Source organism: Saimiri boliviensis, chromosome 20 (assembly GCF_048565385.1).
Source record: "Saimiri boliviensis isolate mSaiBol1 chromosome 20, mSaiBol1.pri, whole genome shotgun sequence".
NCBI lineage: Eukaryota > Metazoa > Chordata > Mammalia > Primates > Cebidae > Saimiri > Saimiri boliviensis.
The window spans coordinates 34,102,888-34,122,573 of NC_133468.1; the positions used below are offsets into that span (position 1 = coordinate 34,102,888).

A 19,686-nucleotide genomic window follows, 5' to 3' on the forward strand; every position below is an offset into this window, starting at 1 on the left:
TGGCTCACACCTGTAATCCCAGCACTTTGGGAGGCCAACGGAGGGGGATCATGAGATCAGGAGTTCGAAACCACCTGATCAGCACGGTGAAAGCCTGTATTTACTAAAAATACAAAAATTAACCCGGTGTGGTGGCACAGGCCTGTAATCCCACCTACTTAGGAGGCTGAGGGAGGAGAATTGCTTGAACCTGGGAGGTGGAGGTTGCAGTTAGCTGAGATAGCACCATTGCAATCCGGCCTGGGCAACAGAGCAAGACTCTGTCTCAAAAAAAATAATTAATTAATTAATTAATTAATGAAAGGTAGATGGCCAGGCAAGGTGGCTCATACCTATAATCCCAGCACTTTAGGAGACTGAGGCGGGCGGACAGGTGGATCACCTGAGGTCAGGAGTTGAAGACTAGTTTGGCCAACATGATGAAACCCCATCTCTACTAAAAATACAAAAATGCGCTGGGCATGGTGGCACACACCTGTAGTGTAATCCATGCCCTTTGGGAGGCCAAGGCGGGCAGATCACTCGAGGCCAGGAGTTTGAGACCAGCCTGGGCAACATCATGAAACCACATCTCTACTAAAAATACAAAAATTGACCAGGCATGGTGGCACATGCCTGTAATCTCAGCTACTCAGGAGGCTGAGGCAGGAGAATCACTAGAACCCAGGAGGCGGAGGCTGCAGTGAGCCAAGATTGTGCCGCTGCACTCTAGCCTGGGCAACAGAGCTAGACCCTGTCTCTAAATAAATAAAATAAAGGGGAGAAGAAAAAGAAGACAGATTCTTTACCAAAGAATTTGTGGCATCCGGGCGCAGTGGCTCACGCCTGTAATCCCAGCACTTTGGGAGGCCAAGGCAGGTGGATCACGAGGTCAGGAGTTCGAGACTAGCCTGACCAACGTGGTGAAACCTCGTCTGTACTAAAAATACAAAAATTAGCTGGGCGTGGTGGCACACACCTGTAATCCCAGCTACTCAGGAGGCTGAGGCAGGAGAATTGCCTGAACCCAGGAGGCGGAGGTTGCCGTGAGCCAAGATCGCGCCACTGCACTCCAGCCTGGGCAACAGAGTGAGACTCCATCTAAAAAAAAAAAGCATCTGTGGCTACAGATCTCTCGATTCTCGTGTTCTTACTGTTGACTCTTCTTCCTCTCCTGTTCCTGAAAGGGCCACCTGAGTGAGGGGTATGGCCAGCTGTGCAGCATCTACCTGAAACTGCTGAGAACGAAGATGGAGTACCACACCAAAGTGAGTCTCTGTGGGCAACTCTGCCATCCCCGCCACCTCGCCTGCTCCATAGCCCTCAGCACCTCCCTGGGCTCAGTTCTCAGATCTTTCGGGTAATAGACTGCCAGGGTTTCTGGGGCAGTGTGCGAATCATGTACCCCAGCTGTGCGAGAGGAAAGCTGTCGCCAGGCCCCCAGGGCGAGATGAGGGCTGGGATTTTGGCCTGTGTCTTCTGCACTCTCTGTTCCCCAGGTTGCAACTAGAAAGAGCAACCAGCGGGCGCAGTGGCTCACACCTGTAATCCCAGCACTTTGGGAGGCCCAGGTGGGCAAATCACCTGAGGTCAGGTGTTCGAGACCAGCCTGGCCAACATGGCAAAACCCTATCTCTACAAAAAATACACAAATTAGCTAGACATGGTGGTGCATGCTTGTAATCCCAGCTACTCCAGAGGCTGAGGCGTGAGAATGGCTGGAACCCAGGAGGCAGAGGTTACAGTGAGCCGAGATGGCGCCACTGCACTCCAGCCTGAGCTACAGAGCAAGACTCTGTCTCAAAAAAAGAGAAGTATTAAATGAGAAGTGGAAGGAGGAAGAGCCTACAGTAGGATTTTAGGTGGAAAAGGAGAGAAGGCAGGGAGTGGAGAAATCAAGGCTGGGAAGAAGGTTAGGGAGGAAGAGGAGAGGGACGGGAGCCGGGGGAGCGGTGCTGCAGGGGTGACAGAGATCGGAGGGCCCCTTTCCTTGTGTATAAGAGAGCAGAGTTCAGTGGCATCAGAAGCAGCCAGTGCCAATGGCCAAACCCTTAGCTTTTAATCACGTGGAAGGGCAGAAGGGAATGGTCACGTGGGCTTCAAGAATTGGGGTCCAATGCGGATGCAGCTGACTTTGCTTCCAAAAGGCTCTGGAGCTCACTCCTCTCTTATTTTTCCTGGTTTTAGAAAGCAGGGAAGCTGGTGTCGTCTAAGTGTGGAGGAGCAAAGGACTTTTTGAGCTTTTAGCAATTAGCAATACAAGAGCAGGGAAGCAGGCTGGGTGCCGTGGCTCACACCTGCGATCCCAGCATTTGGGGAGGCCAAGGCTTGAGGCGAGACCAACTTGGGCAACAGAGCGAGACCCCATCTCTTAAAAAGAAAATGTTTTTTTTTTTCAATTAGGCTGGACGTGGTGGCTCACGCCTATAATCGCAGCACTTTGGGAGGCTTAGGCGGGTGGATTACCTGAAGTCAGGAGTTCAAGACCAACCTGGGCAACATGGTGAAACCTGTCTCTACTAAAGATACTAAAAAATTAGCCGGGCATGCTGGTGGATGCCTGTTAATCCCAGTTACTCAGGAGGCTGAGAGGCAGGAGAATCGCTTGAACCCAGGAGGCTGAGGTTGCAATGAGCTGAGATCATGCCATTGCACTCCAGCCTGGGCGACAGAGTGAGACTCCATCTCAAAAACAACAAGAAAAACTCCCGCACACGTTAAAGAAAAATTCATTCTCTGGCCAGGAGTGGTGTCTCATGCCTATAATCTCAGCACTTTGGGAGGCCAAGGCGAGCGGATCATCTGAGGTCAGGAGTTCAAAACCAGCCTGGCCAATGTGGCAAAACACCGCCTCTACTACATGTTAAAAAAAAAAAAAAGAAAAAGAAATTAGCCCGGCATGGTGGTGTACGTCCCAGCTACTTACGAAGCTAAGGTGGAGGATCACTTGAGCCCAGGAATTGGAGGATCACTTGAGCCCAGGAATTGGAGGCTGCAGTGAGCGGTGACCACGCCATTGTACTCCAGTGTGGGCAACAGTGAGGCCCTGTCTCTAAAAAATAAAACAAGAGAGAAACAGGAGACAGTTGCTTCCCCCTCCTCTACCATGTAAGCGATGTAACCAGATTGAGGCCCCTCCTCCAGGGATGAAATCTGTCAACACCTTGACCTTGGACTCCCCAGCTGCCAGAACTGCGAGACACTGTCTGTGCTTTAAGCCACCCAGTGTGTGGTATCTTGTTATAGCTGCCCGAGCTGACAGACGGATGTTCAGGCTGGAGAGCTTCAATGCACAGGGACGCCAGCTGTGAGTCCTTTTCCAGGGACCGTTGGCAGCTGGCCCTAGGTGCAGAGCCCATGACAAGGACCCAGGCTCAGCGGGTCCTTGAAGCAGTGTGGTAGAAAGGCAGGCAGGGGGTGGGGGAGTGGAGCCAGGCCACCAGTCACCATGTCCAGACTGAGCCAAGAAGCAAATGCAGGCAGAGAGATGGGGAGGAGAGGGAGCAGGAGGGGACTGGCTGTCTCTGAGACAGAGGAGCTTGAGTAGTGGGTAGATTTGAGGGTGGAAGAGGCCTGGGTGATGCAGTCAGAGAGGGAGATGCTGGAGTGGAGAGTTCTAGGCAGGGATGTTTTAGATGATGGCAGAGTCCAGAGTGGGTGCACATAGCTTGGGGTGGAGTCGAGGTGAAAGTACTGAAATTGAGGAGGTCAGAGGTTGTAATCTCAGGGTGCATGACTTGGGGCAAAGGAAAACTGTGTCCCGGGTGCCAGAGACTTGGGTGAATGCCAGGTAGGGACCAGGAGATGCCTATCTTCATTGATGAGGAGATATAAAGCGGGAATGATCAATTCAAATGAACCTACAAGCCAGAGCCATGGTGATGGGGAGTGCAGAAACACTGGCAGCTGGGCACCATGGTGACTGGTGCCTGTCATCCTAGCACTTTGGGCAGCTGAGGTGGGAGGATCACTTGAGGCCAGGAGTTCAAGACCAGTCTGAGCAACACAGCAACATCCCATCTCATTTTATTTAATTTGTTTAGATTTATTTATTTATCATCCCAGCACTTTGGGAGGCTGAGGCCAGTGGATCACTTGAGCTTAGGAGTTTGAGACCAGCCTGGCCAACATGGTGAAACCCCATCTCTACTAAAAACACACAGATTAGCCAGGCCTGACGGCGCCATGGTGGTACATGCCTGTAATCCCAGTTACTTGGGAGGCTGAGGCAGGAGAATTACTTGAACCCAGAGGCGGAGGTTGCAGTGAGCCGAGATTGCGCCTGGGCAACAGAGCGAGCCTCTGTCTCAAAAACTTTAAAAAATTAAAGATTGATTTATTTATTTTGAGACAGAGTCTCGCTCTGTTGCCCAAGCTAGAGTACAGTGGCACGATCTTGGCTCACTGAAACCTCTGCCCTCTGGGTTCAAGAGATTCTTGTGTCTCAGCCTCCTGAGAAGCTGGAATTACAGGCGTGTGCCATCAGGCTTGGCTAATTTTTGTATTTTTAGTAGAGATGGGGTTTCACCATGTTGGCCAGGCTGGTCTCCAACTCCTGACCTCCAGTGATCTGCCCAGCTTGGCCTCCAAAGGGCTGGGATTGCAGGCGGGAGCCACCACGCCTGGCCTAGAACCTAAGTATTCACTTGAACATGTGGAAGCCCCACGATGGAATGGCCACCCATCTGTGGCCTTTTCCCTTTGCCACAGGGACAAACACACAAATGACAGGATCATGCTATAGATACTGAGCAATTATTGATGACACCAGCTAGTTTTTCTTTTCTTCTTGTTTTGAGGTAGGGTCTCACTCTCTAGCCAGGCTGGAGTACAGCGGCCTTGAACTGTAGCCTTAAACTCCTGGGCTGAAGCCATCCTCCCGCCCGGGCCTCCCAAGTAGCTGGGACCGCAGGTGTGTGCCACCACGCCCGGCTGGAAGAGTTCTTTATGTGCCCCGTCCTGACTCCCTCTGCCTCCATTCCAGAATCCCAGGTTCCCAGGCAACCTGCAGATGAGTGACCGCCAGCTGGATGAGGCTGGAGAAAGTGACGTGAACAACTTGTAAGTGGCACCTGCCCTGAGCCCAGGGAGGGAGAAAGCTTTTGTGGATGCTGTCACTTCTCATACGGGTCATCGAGGGCCTGATGGGAGGGGCCTTGGCTGGGGTGGGCACCAAAGCCCCCAGGTGACTGGGCCTTGGGGCCGTTTATTTATTGCTGGTGCCTTGTCCAGAACCCCGGCCTGGCTGTTTCACACCCCACAGCTTTCCTGTCTGTCTCACTTTCAGCCCTCCAACTCCAACACTGCTACCTATCCTCTCCCTCTGTCACTGTCACTATTTTTTTTCTTTTTGAGAAGGAGTCTCACTCTGTTACCTAGGCTGGCGTGCAGTGGCGTAATCTCAGCTGACTGCGGCCTTCACTTCCTGGGTTCAAGGGATTCTCCTGCCTCAGCCTCCCGAGTAGCTGGGATTACAGGTGCCTGCCACCACGCCCAGGTAATTTTTGTATTTTTAGTAGAGATGGGTTTTCACCACGTTGGCCGGGCGGATCTCGAACTCCTGACCTCAGGTGATCCACCCACCTTGGCCTCCCAAAGTTCTGGTATTACAGTTGTGAGCCACCACACCTGACCTGTCGATGTTACTGTTGACTCTTCACCGGCCCGCATTTGCAAATGGCCATAGTACCCATGGGGCTTAGACTTGGAGCTGGAGTTGTGTGTGTGTGCACGCAGGCACATCATGAGCGTTGGGGACCGGAGGCAGCAGTGTAGAGCGTCCGGGAGGGGACGGGTAACAGACCGGCCTCAGGCTGTGGAGTGTAAGCTCTTTCCTCTTGGGTTCAGTTTCCAGTTAACAGTGGAGATGTTTGACTACCTGGAGTGTGAACTCAACCTCTTCCAAACGGGTGAGTCTCTTCCCTCCCGTCTAACCCAGACTCTCATGGGAACCGCCCAACTCCCAACCCACCTCTCCCTGCAAGGTGTGAGGCACAAGGGGTAGGAAAATGGAGACATTGACACCCCGTCTCTGGGGTCTCCATTCCTCTGCAGGGAGGGACTGAAGCTCTTTGGTATTTTTTAATTATATTTTAAGTTCTGGGGTACATGTGTCGAATGTGCAGGTTTGTTACCTAGGTATACATGTGCCATGGTGGTTTGCTGCACCCATCAACCCATCATCTACATTAGGTATTTCTCCTAATGCGATCCCTCTGTTAGCCCCCCACCCCGCAACAGGCCCCAGTGTGTGATCTTCCCCTCCCTGTGTCCATGTGTTATTGTTCAGTACCTACTTATGAGTGAGAACATGCGGTGTTTGGTTTTCTGTTCCTGTGATAGTTTGCTGAGAATGATGGTTTCCAGCTTCATATATGTCCTTGCAAAGGACATTTACTCATCATTTTTTATGGCTACATAGTATTCTATGGTAATATGTGCCACATTTTCTTTATCCAGTCTATCACTGATGGGCATTTGGGTTGGTTCCAGGTCTTTGCTATTATGAACAGTGCTGCAATAAACTTACGTGTGCATGTGTCTTTATAATAGAAAGGTCTCTGCCGGGCACAGTGGCTCACGCCTGTCATCCCAGCACTTTGGGAGGCTGAAGAGGGTGGATCACTTGACGTCAGATGTTCAAGAACAGCCTGGCCGACATGGTGAAACCTCATCTCTACTAAAAATTCAAAAATTAGCTGGGCATGGTGGGGCATGCCTGTAATCCCAGTTACTTGGGAGGCTGAGGAAGGAGAATTGCTTGAACCCAGGAGGTGGAGGTTGGAATGAGCCAAGATTGCACCATTGCACTCCAGCCTGGGCAACACAGCAAGACTCCATCTCGGAAAAAAAGAGAGAGTGAGAGAGAGACAAGGTCTTGCTCTGTCGCCCAGGCTGGGCGTGGCATGGCACACTGCAACTTCCAACAAGCGATCCTCTCACCTCAGCCTTCCAAGCATCTGGGACTACAGGCACACACCACCACATCTAGCTGATTTTTGAATATTTTTTGAAGAGATGGGGGTCTCACTGTATTGCCCAGGCTGGTCTTGAACTCTCGCCCTCAAGGTATCTTCCTGACTCAGCCTCCCGAAGTCCTGGGATGACAGGCCTGAGCGACCACATTTGGTCGCCTAGGTATTTTCAAAGTGGGTGGTTTCACGTTTGAGCAGAAAGACCACACACTGCCCTTTCCTGCTGGCCTCTCTCCTGAAGCGCAGGCCTCCAAAATCCCAAAGACAGGACTTACCTCTTTGCTAGCCCCTGGACTGTGGCTATGGCCCTGCACAGCCCTTGGTCTGGTCCTGTCTGCCACTCAGAGCGGGGTTGGCTCATGGGCCCCATTTCTGCTGAGGAGGAAGGGCTCGTGTCTGTTCTTGAGTTGGCAGCCATGGGAACAAGCTCGTCAGGACTGGTTGTCACCCAAGTCCACATGAGAAGCTCACAGAGTCCTGTTCCATGAGCAGGGAGAGTTGGCCACACTTCCAGGCTCCCGCCTGCCAAGAACTGTGGGTGCTTACAGACCCCCAACACTTCTCTGACAAGCCTCAGCTGGTCCCCTTCTCTCCAGCGTGTCTCCGCCCCACACCTCCCAGCGGGCTCCCCTCCCTTCGCTGGGGGACATAAGCCCAGTGTTCTGAGACTCAGCACATTCCATGACAAGCATCCAGCTGAAAGAGGATGTTCCACATTGCAGGTCTCCATGCACAAGCCTGGCGGGCTTCTCTGCATGTGGACACGCAGGGCTCACTCTTAGGGCTTGGACTCTTGCCCTGAATTTCAGCTTCCTTCAGCATGTTCATCTGTGCAGATATGCCTGCTACTGGCTTCTTTTCCAGAATATTCAGTTTTGTGTCATACTACTATAGCTGGGACAGGGTGACAAATTCCATAATATATTGACCAGTTTTCAGCACAGGATGTGGTCAGAAAAACACCAGAAATAGGTCGGGCGCAGTGGCCCACGCCTGTAATCCCAGCACTTTGGGAGGCTGAGGTGAGCAGATCACCTGAGGTCAGAAGTTCGAGACCAGCCTCACCAATATGGTGAAACCCCATCTTTTAAAAAAAAAAAAAGAGTACTAGATTAGCTGAGACAATGAGTGAGGAGGGCAGGTGGTGAGCTCAGCCATCTTTTTTGTGCCATATCTCATGAGCCCTAGCTCTGGTTTTTTGTGTTTTGTTTTCGTTTTTGTTTTTTGAGATGGAATTTTGCTCCGTCACCCAGGCTGGAGTGCAGTGGCACCAGCTCAGCTCACTGTGACCTCTACCTCCCAGGTTTAAACAATTCTGCCTCAGTCTCCCAAGTAGCTGGGATTATAGGCACATGCCACCACGCCTGGCTATGTTTTGTATTTTCAGTAGAGATGGGGTTTCACCATGTTGGCCAGGCTGATCTCAAATGCCTGGCCTCAAGTGATCTGCCTGCCATGGCCTCCCATGAGCTACCGTGCGCAGCCTGCTCTGGTTTTATATGCATCGTTCGCTAATATTATTACCATGAGATGCTGAGCTCTTCCTTAAAACAAGGAACCATGACCTACTCATCTTTCAGTTCTCTCTGTTCTAGCCCAGAGCCTGGTGAATAGCAGGCATTCAGCAATAAAAGAACGCTTGCTTTTTGAAAAACAGAGATAGCCAGGTGGGGTGTGGCTCGCGCCTGTAAACGCAGCACTTTAGGAGGCCAAGGTGGGAAGAGTGCTTGAATCCAGGAGGTAAATACAGGTAGCTCTGCTCCAAAAGACTCTGGGTAATTCCCCTTAGAGATTCCCATAGCATGCAGCTGAAGTTTCACTATTTAATGAACTGTTTACCTATTTCATCACTGCTGTTTTTCTTTTCTCTCTCTCTCTCTCTCTTTTTTTTTTTTTTTTTTTTTTTTTGAGATGGGTTGTGGCTCTGTTGCCCAGGTTAGAGTACTGTGGTATGGCACAATCATAGCTCACTGCAGCCTTGACCTCTCAGGCTTAAGTGATCCTCTCTTGCCTCAGCCTACTGTGTATCTGGGACCATGGGTGTACGCCACCACATCCGGCTAAGTTTTAAATTTTTTTGTAGAGATAGGGTCTTGCCGTATTACTAGGCTGGTCTTGAACTCCTGAGCTCAAGTGATCCTTCCACCTCAGCCTCTCAAGTGCTGGGATTATAAGTATGAGTCACCATGCCCAGCCTCCTGTGTTTTAAGAAACACCCACGATGTGCACTAACAGGGTGCTCACTAGCCCCATGTTATCATTGAGCTTGATTACAGTTAAATAACATTAAAAGTCAGGTCCTCGGCTGCACTAGGCATATTTCAGGCATATTTCAGGTAGCCACATATGGCTAACATATTAGAAGGTTTATGTGACCATTTTCATAATTACAGAATTCTATTGGATAGCACTATTGCGGGCAATTCTGATGCATGCTAAAATTTGGCAATCACTGAACTTGAACATATAGTTTTCAACCCTGGATCCAGATTAGAATCTACCTGGTGGCTTTTTTTTTTTTTTTTTTTTTTTTTCCTTTTTTTTTCTGAAACACAGCCTGGCTCTTGTTGCCCAGGCTGGAGTGCAGTGGTGCAATCTCAGTTCACTGCAACCTCCGCCTCCTGGCTTCAAGCAATTCTCGTGCCTCATCCTCCTGAGTAGCTGGGACTACAGGTGCCTGCCACCACACCCAGCCAATTTTTTGTATTTTTAGTAGAGACATGGTCTTGCCATGTTGGCCAGGCTGGCCTGGAACTCTTGACCTCACACAGTCCGCCCACCTCAGCCTCCCAAAGTGCTGGGATTACAGGTGTGAGCCACAGTGCCTGGCCTCATGGAGGATGGCAGGGGGAGGCTTTTGAAACACAGGGATATCCCAACATACCACAGGCCAATTGAAACGGGGGGCGGGGGGCGGTTCTGGGTGTTGCAGGAAGACATTCGCTTTTCAGTCTCCTCAGGCTCAAAGCCAAAGTCAAGAAGCGCCGCACAATCCCATGCACTTTTCACAACATTCTTATTGAAGTCTTATGAGACGCTTATGAGGTATGCACTGTTACAGCTGCATGTGTGCTACAGAAGGGCTTCTGGGGACACAGCGGGGCTGAGTACCTTGTCCACAGTGACACCGCTTTAGATGTTCCTGGGGACCAAAGGGCATTCCTGGAAGGCACTGGGAATCGAGGGCAGGCAGGGAGATGGAACAGCCTGTGGCTCCTGCCAGTTGGAGCCTGAGGAAGCCGGCAGACTTGGGGATGGCTGCCTCACAGTGACAGCTGCCTGTAATTTGTGTCAAGAAGAAAAGCTGCCTTTTAATTAGAACAGTTTGGGATTTTTTTTTTTTTTCCAGCCGCCAGACTAACCCAGTTACCAGGGATTAGTGCAGTCAGGGGAAACGGAACACACGCAGCCCTGGGCTTCCCTCTGGGCCAGCTCCGCTTGCAGAGGGACCGCAGGGAGGGTCATTTCATTGCCCACCGAGAGCAGTCTGCAGAGGCAGTGAGTGGCCAGTGCAAGAAGAAAAATCAGCCCTGGCCAGTGGTGTGCACTGAGTGTCTGCAGCCAGGCGGCCAGTTGCTTGAACTAGGATGGGGGGTAGGGGGTTGGTGTGGAGGGAGTCCTAGAGTGCGAAATTGAGGGAGCAACTTCGTCTCTGAAACTCAAGAGAGTGAAGGCAGGACTTCTGTCTTTGTCAATAGGTGCCCCGAGTTTCAGCCTTGGATCCTGACATGTCTTCTTTCTCCCAAGCCCTTTTTCTTATTTTTCTTGTTTCTTGTTTTGTTTTGTTTTTGTTTTTATTTTTTTGGCAGGGTGGGGCAGTTTCTTTTGAGATTGAGTCTCGCTTTATCGCCCAGGCTGGAGTGCAGCAGCACCATCTCAGCTCACTGCAACCTCCACCTCCCGGGTTCAAGCGACTCTCCCACCTCAGCCTCCCAAGTAGCTGGGATTACAGGCACCCACCACCACACCCAGCTAATTTTTGTATTTCAGTAGAGATGGGGTTTCACGATGTTGGCTAGGCTGGTCTCGAACTCCTGACGTCAAGTGATCCACCTTCCTTGGGCTCCCAAAGTGCTGGGATTACAGGCGTGAGCTACCACGCCTGGTTTGTTTTGTTTTATTTATTTATTTATTTATTTATTTATGAAGCAGGTTCTCACTCTGTCACCAAGGCTGGACTGCAGTGGTGCGATCTTGGCTCACTACAGCCTCCACCTCCTGGGTTCAAGAGTTTCTCCTGCCTCGGCCTCCCAAGTCGCTGAGGTTACAGGCATGAGCCATCACGCCTGGCTAATTTTTGGATTTTTAGTAGAGATGAAGTTTCGCTTGTTGCTCAGGCTGGTCTCAAACTCTCGGGCTCAGGCAGTTCTCCCACGCCAGCCTCCCAAAGTGCTGGGATTACAGGTACAAGCCACTGCACCTGGCTGAGACCCAGTCTCTTAAAAAAGAAAAATAGGAAGATGAGGCTCTTCCTCTATGTCCTCCATGATAGGAGCTCTCCCAGGTTATAAGCAAATTTCTTTCCAGGCTAGCATGGGGCTCGGCGTTTAGTTCACCCGTTCATGATGCACCGAATGTTTTGACTCTCAGGAGCAGAGTCACCTGGCCTAACCATCACTGGCCCCATCAGCTCTTGGGCTCTCTGACAAATCTGTTAACTTACCACCTCTCAACAAAACCACTTTTTTTTTTTGTTTGTTTGAGATGGCATCTTGCTCTGTCTTTCAGGCTGGAGTGCAGTGGCAAGATCTCAGCTCACAGCAACCTCCGCCTCCCGGGTTCAAGTGATTCTCTTGCCTCAGCCTCCTGAGTAGCTGGGATTACAGACGTGCACCACCATGCCTAGCTAATTTTTGTGTTTTTAGTAGACATAGGGTTTTCCCATGTTGGAGAGGTTAGTCTCGAACTCCTGACCTCAGGAGATCCGCCCACCTCAGCCTCCCAAAGTGCTGGGATTACAGGCATGAGCCATCCACACCCAACGAAAACCACTTCCTGACTTTGTGACGGCCTTCAAGTTACTTACCTTTTGTTTCTTCACCGGTCTAATGCGGATACGGTTACCTATCTCATGGGAGTGATGTGCAAATTAAATGAATTAGATGAGGTAAAGCGTGCACAGAATCGGTCCTTGGTGTATGTTAGACCCCGGCCTCTGCCCCTCCGTAGAGATCGTCTATCATTCCCTGGCCCTACCACCTTTCTCCCTCACTTTTATTTCCTAGTGTTCAACTCCCTGGACATGTCCCGCTCTGTGTCCGTGACGACAGCAGGGCAGTGCCGCCTTGCCCCCCTGATCCAGGTCATATTGGACTGCAGCCACCTTTATGACTACACTGTCAAGCTTCTCTTCAAACTCCACTCCTGTGAGTACCGCAGACCCGATCTTCTTATGTGAGATTCAGGCCAGAGGGAGGATCCCAGCCTGAGGGTGTCCCTGGAGAAATGCAGCCCTTCTCAGTGCCTTTGGCTGTACCTCCTTCTGTTCCAAAAGGTCCGGGAGCTCCTGACCATTGTGACAATACAAGAGCAGGGCCCGGGCTTTGGTGTGTCCAGGAAAGCACCTGGCTTGCCACTGTTGTATCCCAGTGTGTTACAGGATCTTTAGGGTGTTGATTTCTCTGGCTGGAAACCTCTGTGGCTAGTGGCGCCTTTGCCTGAGGTCTTGTTCTGCATCCAGGAAGAATGAGGTATGCAGACAAGCGGTCGGTGGACAAGATGAAGAGAGTGTTAGTGAGTATTAGAGCAGCTCAGAGGAGCCCGCAGTGGGTAGCCCTCTCTGCAGGCAGAGTGTTCAGCTCTCAGCAGAAAAGAGACCACAGAGTGAGTGGCTCCTCTGCAGCTGGTCGTCCTGGCGTTTCTGCAGGTCTCTGAAGCCCTCAGCAGAGAGGGTTGCTCCTCTTTGTAACTGGACGTCCATCTCTGCTTAGCTGTGGCTGCGCTCAGGGCTTTTATGGGCCTCAGAGGGGAGGAAATGCACCCCCACTGGTCCCTGGGCAGACCCAGAAAAGGCACCATAAATTCCCATTTCGGTCTGTGGGATCGACAACCCGGCCCCCACTGGGGACCCGTTGCTTCCACCCAGGAACCTCTCTGCCTCCCGCTGCCATTCATGGCACCAGGGTTCAGCCCCAACTTTGCTCTAACATCGGAATGGGTGCCTACAGGAGGGACAAGAAGCCAGGCAGCGGAGAAGGCTCTTCTGGGTGTGTAAGGGGAAGGAGAGCCTTCCCAGGCCCCAGAGAGTGCAGGGATGCCTGAGTCTGCAGCTGGGCTTGTGGGTGGGTGTGGGGTGGCGGGGCTGCTACCTGCTTCAGGGAGCAGGGGGCCCTGGTCTGCAGCTGCACCCAGGAGGGCAGGGTTCCTGCCTGCTCCCGGCCCCCAGAGAGCACCGGGAGGCTCAGATCTGCAGCCACAACTTGGGCGGCTACAGCCCCACCCAGCGGGGGAGAGGCTTCTGCCTGCCCCATGGAGTACGAAGCCCTGACCATGCCTCCCTGCTGCAGCTGGCATGATGGCAGTGGCAGGCCACCTGGACTGGGGGCTGCCATCACCAGGTCTTCTCTGTCTGCCTCTAGCTTCAGCACATCACCATGCCTTAAATATGTCATGTATCCTACGAACCACACAATGAATAGCAGACCCGGCCGAGACCTGCATGAGCCAACGTAATGATTTCCAGACCGTTTAGCCACACGATTCCTTTGTGCGAATGGAATTTTATGGAGAAATATAAATTATAAAACACAGCTGCTCATTAAATGGAGACCTAACCCTCACCTAGCTTTAGTTCCCTGGGGTGCCCTTAGCAGAATACATATAGTTTGGAGGTTCTGGTCTTGCAGAAGTTCTTTTTTTTTTTTTTTTTTTTTTTTTTGGGACGGAGTTTCGCTCTTACCCAGGCTGGAGTGCAATGGCGCGATCTCGGCTCACCGCAACCTCCGCCTCCTGGATTCAAGCAATTCTCCTGCCTCAGCCTCCTGAGTAGCTGGGATTACAGGCACGCGCCACCATGCCCAGCTAATTTTTTGTATTTTTAGTAGAGACAGGGTTTCACCATGTTGACCAGGATGGTCTCGATCTCTTGACCTCGTGATCCACCCGCCTCGGCCTCCCAAAGTGCTGGGATTACAGGCGTGAGCCACCGCGCCCGGCAGAAGTTCTTATACCTTTTTTTTGAGACAGTCTCACTCTCTCACTCAAGCTGCAGTGCAGTGGCGTGATCTCAGCTCACTGCAACCTCTGCCTACCGGGTTCAAGTGATCCTTGTGCCTTAGCCTCCCAAGAAGCTGGGACCACAGGTGTGTGCTACCACACCCAGCTAATTTTTGTTTGTTTTTTGAATTTTTGGTAGAGATGGGGTTTCCCCATGTTGACCAGGTTGGTCTCAAACTCCTAGCCTCAAGAGATCCGCCCACCTCAGCCTCCTGAAGTGCTAGGATTACCGGGTATAACCCACCGCACCCAGCCAGTTCTTATACTTTGGTGTGCTTCTGGTTTAAAATGATGTGTCTGGGCCAGGCACAGTGGCTCATACCTGGAATCCCATCACTTTGGGAGGCTGATGCAGGCAGATCTCTTGAGCTCAGGGGTTGGAGATCAGCCTGAGCAACATAGCGAAACCCCTGTCTCTACAAAAAATACAAAAATTAGCCAGGCATGGTGACATACATCTACAGTCCCAGCTAGCCAGGGGGCTAAGGCTGGAGGATTGCTTGAGCCCAGGAGGTCAAGGCTACAGGGAGCCATGTTTGTACACTCCAGCCTGGGCAACAGAGCAAGACCCTGCCTCAAAAAAAAAAAAAAAAAAAAAAATTAGCAGCATAAGACAGTATACTCTGTAACTGTGGTCATTGACACGTATGAGTCTCGTTATTTAGACAGTACAAGGGAAGGAAGTAGCATCGCTTAGATTAATCTGGGATGGTTTTGTGGAAAGGAGATTGGAATTAGCTGCCCAAGGATTAGAAAGGTTTAGCAAGTCAGCCTGCCGGAAGGGAGCTGGGAGGGTGGAGTGAGCCCCCAAGAGAAGGGACCAGCTACTTAGAGCACTGAATGCAGATGACCTTTTCATTGTTATCAATGGAAACTTATTATTTCCAAGAACACTGTTTGTTGCTCAGTAGAACGTCGCCACTGCCTTTTTGTAAAATGGGGAGTTAAGCCGGGCGTGGTGGTGCACACCTGTAGTCCCAGCTACCCAGGAGGCTGAGAGAGTTATGAGAAGAGACAGGTAATTAAGTGTTTGGGTTTAAAGGCCTTCTTTGAAGGCAGGGCAATACCCAAGACCCACACTGATTGCCTCTGGGCTGGGAAAGGGGTAGGAGGGAGACTCTCTACAATATATACTTTTTTTGGAGACAGGGTCTCACTCTGTCATCCAAGCTGAAGTGTAATGGCACGATCTCAGCCCACTGCAACCTTCACCTCCCGGGTTCAAGCCATTCTCCTGCCTCAGCCTCCCGAGTAGCTGGGATTACAGGTGCCTGCCACCACACCTGGCTAATTTTTGTATTGTTTTTAGTAGAGACAGGGTTTCTCCATGTTGGCCAGGCCGGTCTTGAACTCCTGAGCTCAAGTGATCTTCCCGCCTCAGCTTCCCAAAGTGCTGGGATTATGGGCGTGAGCCACTGCACTGGGCCCTCTTTTCTAAAAATAAACATTTATTTTTGTTTTAGGTTTACGGAAATGTTATAAATTTAGTAACGAGAGTTCTCGTATATCCAGTACCGTTTTCCATGTATTCATATGTTAGTATGAAACGTTTGTCACAACTAATGAACCAGCGTCGATACTTTATTAATTAAAGTTTGTACTTTATTCAGATTGTCACAGTTGTCCCAGAATCTCATCCAGTACACCATATGACACCATGTGACATTTAGTTGTGATGTCTCCTTAGGTTCCTCTTGGCTATGATGTTTCATTTCTCAAACTTCTCTTATTTTTGATGACTTTGACAGTTTTGAGTTTTTTGCATAATGTTCCTGGATTCTGTTTGCCTGACGTTTTTCTCCTGATTTAACTGGGGTTAACGGTTCTTGGGGGAAGGATCATTTAGGTCAAGTGCCATATTCGTTCACTGTCCACTTTTGCCATTTTGTTTTTGTTTTTGTTGGGTTTTGTTTTTTTTTTTTTCCATAATCAGGCCTTGCTCTGTCACCCAGGCTAGAATGCGGTGGTGCAATCATAGCTGACTATGGCCTCAAATTCCTGGGCCAAAAGATCCTCCCACCTCAACCTCTGGAGTAGCCAGGACCCCAGTACACACCACCACACCTGGCCAACTTTTATTTTTTAATTTTTCTAGAGATGGGGGTCTCGCTATGTTACCCAGGCTGGTCTCAAACTCCCGGGTACAAGCGATCCTCCCCGCTCAGCCTCCCAAAGTGTTGGGATTACACATGGGAGCCATTGCACCCAGCCATCTTTTGCCATTTCGATAATCATGTTTTATACATGTGTTCCCTGATTTTATCTAATGAATGTATGACCCATTTCAAAATAACAGATTTAAATTTAAACAAATAAAGCAAACACTAAAAGGATTGCCAAGCCGTGGATCTATAGCTGAAATACGCAAATTCGCACACCTGAGAGGTGACAGGCCCTCAGAGAACCGGCTCTAGAGAGGAGGAGGCTGCGCTAAGAGGCCACCGCATGTACAGTGTCATAGAGTTAGCTACCGACCAAGCCGGGACTGGAACTCAGATCCCAAGCCTCAATCCTTTGGGTTTGTTGTTGTTGTTGTTGTTGTTGTTTTGAGACTGAGTTTCGCTCTTGTTACCCAGGCTGGAGTGCAATGGCGTGATCTCGGCTCACCGCAACCTCCGCCTCCTGGGTTCAGGCAATTCTCCTGCCTCAGCCTCCTGAGTAGCTGGGATTACAGGCACGTGCCACCATGCCCAGCTAATTTGTTGTATTTTTAGTAGAGATGGGGTTTCACCATGTTGACCGGGATGGTCTCGATCTCTTGACCTCGTGATCCACCCGCCTCGGCCTCCCAAAGTGCTGGAATTACAGGCTTGAGCCACCGCACCCGGCTTGGGTTTTTTGTTGTTATTGTTGTTATTATTGTTGTTGTTGTTGTTGTTGTTGTTTCTTTTCTTTTTTTTTTTTTTTTTAAAGATGGGGTTTCACCATAATGGCCCAGCTGGTCTTGAACTCCTGACCTCAGGTGATCCACCCACCTTGGCCTCCCAAAGTGCTAGGATTACAGGCGTGAGCCACCGCGCCCAGCCCTGTTGTTGTTGTTTTGAGATCGAGTCTCTGTCGCCTGGGCTAGAGCACAGCAGTGCGATCTCGGCTCACTGCAACCTCTGCCTCCTGGATTCAAGCGGTTCTCCTGCCTCAGTCTCGGGAGTAGCTGGGACTACAAGTACATGCCACCATGCCCAGCTAATTTTTTGTATTTTTTAGTAGAGATACGGTTTTACCATGTTAGCCAGGATGGTCTTGATCTCCTGACCTCGTGATCTGCCTGCCTAGGCCTCCCAAAGTGCTGGGATTACAGGCGTCAACCACCACGCCCAGCCCCCTTGTTCTTTTTTTGGCAGAGTCTTGCTGTCAAAAAGTGCAAAAAGTCCAGTGGTGCGATCTCAGCTCACTGCAACCTCCGCCTCCCTGGTTGAAGTGATTCTCCTGCCTCAGCCTCCCGAGTAGCTGGGATTACAGGCATCTGCCACCACACCCAGCTAATTTTTGTATTTTTAGTAGAAGCAGGGTTTCACCATGTTGGCCAGGCTGGTCTTGAACTCCTGACCTCAAGTGATCCTCCCGCCTCGGCCTCCCAAAGTGCTGGGATTACAGGCGTGAGCCACCGCGCCCAGCCTTCAACCCCTTGTTCTTTGCCTTCTGACAGCCATCCTCTGGGGCAGGCTCTATGGATCTCTTCCAGACCAATACCAGCCCTGAGCCTCAGCGTAAAACTAATGCAGGCAATACCTGAGAAACAACTGCTCCCTCGTGTGCCTGCCATGGTCCTGCTGAGTCAGGTCACCGCTGCTTCTCTAGTCCGGGACACCATTTCCACCCTATTGTTCCCGGCATGACTTGTCCTTCAGGAACTCACCAAAGCGGAAGGATTTGGAGGATAAGCGTCTCCACACTCCTGCTGGTTCCTGCTGGGCTCCCTTGGTTCCCAGACCTCGGGACAGCTCTAAGCCAGTCGTGGCCGCTGGCAGTGCTGGCCACATGCCCCAGGATGGCTGGGCCCCTCCCCCTCCAGAGCCCTGCTGTGGCTTCGCTGCCCTCTGGTCCTCCTTCCCTCTCATACTCTTTCCAATTTCTTCCAGGCCTCCCAGCTGACACCCTGCAAGGCCACCGGGACCGCTTCATGGAGCAGTTTACAAAGTAAGTTATTCAAGTAACAGGAATGGAGGTGAATCCAAGAGCGCTATGAAATCATTAAGTCAGGCCAGGCGCAGTTGCTCACGCCTGTAATCCCAGCACTTTGGAAGGCTGAGGCGGGTGGATCGCAAGGTCAAGAGTTCAAGACCAGCCTGGCCAAGATGATGAAACCCCGTCTCTACTAAAAATACAAAAAGTATCATGGTGGTGGGCGCCTATAATCCCAGCTACTTGGGAGGCTGAGACAGAGAACTGCTTAAACCCAGGAGACGCAGGTTCCAATTAGTTGAAATCGCGCCACTGCACTCCAGCTTGGGCAACAGAGCTCAAAATAAATAAATAAAAATAAAATCATTAAGCCGCATGAGAACACTGGCTTTAAAATACTTGAGAGGTGGCTGGACACAGTGGCTCATGCCTATAACCCCAACACTTTGGAAGGCTGAGGCAGGAGGATTGCTTGAAGCCAAGAGTTCCACACCAGGCTAGGCAACATAACGACAACCCGTCTCTATAGAAAAACACGTAAAACAAATTAGCTGGGCATGGTGGTATGTACCTGTGATCCCAGCTACTCTTGAGAGGCTGAGGCAGGAGGATGGCCTGAGCCCAGGAGTTCGAGGCTGCAGTGAGCTGTGATTGTGCCACTGCACTCCAGTCGAGGTGACAAAGTGAGACCCTATCTCTAAAAAAATTTTTAAATACTTGGGGGTAAGTTTATCTTCATTCTATGGTGATGAAGTGACAGACAATAGCTCAGACAGAGACAAATCTACCTACAGCTGGGGTAACTAGTGGTTCTCTGATAAATCTCACAGAAGCATACAGAAGAAAGAGAGAGTTCATCCGTTCTTTAGTTGCCTGCTCACACCCCAGACTTCTTCCTCTTCTCTTTTCTCTCTCCCTGAATTCTGGTCTTGTAGCATTTATAGACTGATAACCCCTAATTATGTATCTCTAGCCAAGCCTTACTTCTGAATTCCAACCTCTTGTGCCTGGTTAGACATCCGTATACCATACTTAAATCTCCAACTGTACTCTAGGTTTTCCCAAAAATAGCCTTTCTCTCTTCATTCCTTTATTTTTTTTCTTTTTTGAGATAGAGTCTCACTCCGTTACCCAGCCTGGAGTGCAGTGGTGCGATCTCAGCTGACTGCAACCTCAGCTTCCCTGTCTCCAGTGAGTCTCCTGCCTCAGCCTCCCGAGTAGCTGGGATTGTAGACATCCACCATCATGCCCGGCTAATTTTTGTATTTTTAGTAGAGACAGGGTTTCACTATGTTGGCCAGGCTGGCCTCGAACTCCTGACCTCAAGTGATCTGCCCACCTCGGGCTCCCAAAGTGATGGGATTGCAGGGGTGAGGCACCATGCCCAGCCCCTCCC

The 19,686-nt window shown here is 50.7% G+C and overlaps 1 protein-coding gene across 7 annotated transcripts in view; it reads left to right on the forward strand.

Moving 5' to 3' along the window:
• Positions 1-19,686, forward strand: part of HIP1 (huntingtin interacting protein 1) — a 197,357-nt gene that overhangs the window by 142,392 nt on the left and 35,279 nt on the right. For all 7 annotated transcript variants that reach the window (XM_039460460.2, XM_074390659.1, XM_074390658.1 and 4 more), the window contains 5 exons: positions 1,167-1,247; positions 4,964-5,040; positions 5,827-5,888; positions 12,179-12,319; positions 18,248-18,305. In XM_039460460.2, the coding sequence (XP_039316394.1) occupies positions 1,167-1,247; positions 4,964-5,040; positions 5,827-5,888; positions 12,179-12,319; positions 18,248-18,305 (419 nt within the window). The remainder of the gene's footprint in view (positions 1-1,166; positions 1,248-4,963; positions 5,041-5,826; positions 5,889-12,178; positions 12,320-18,247; positions 18,306-19,686) is intronic.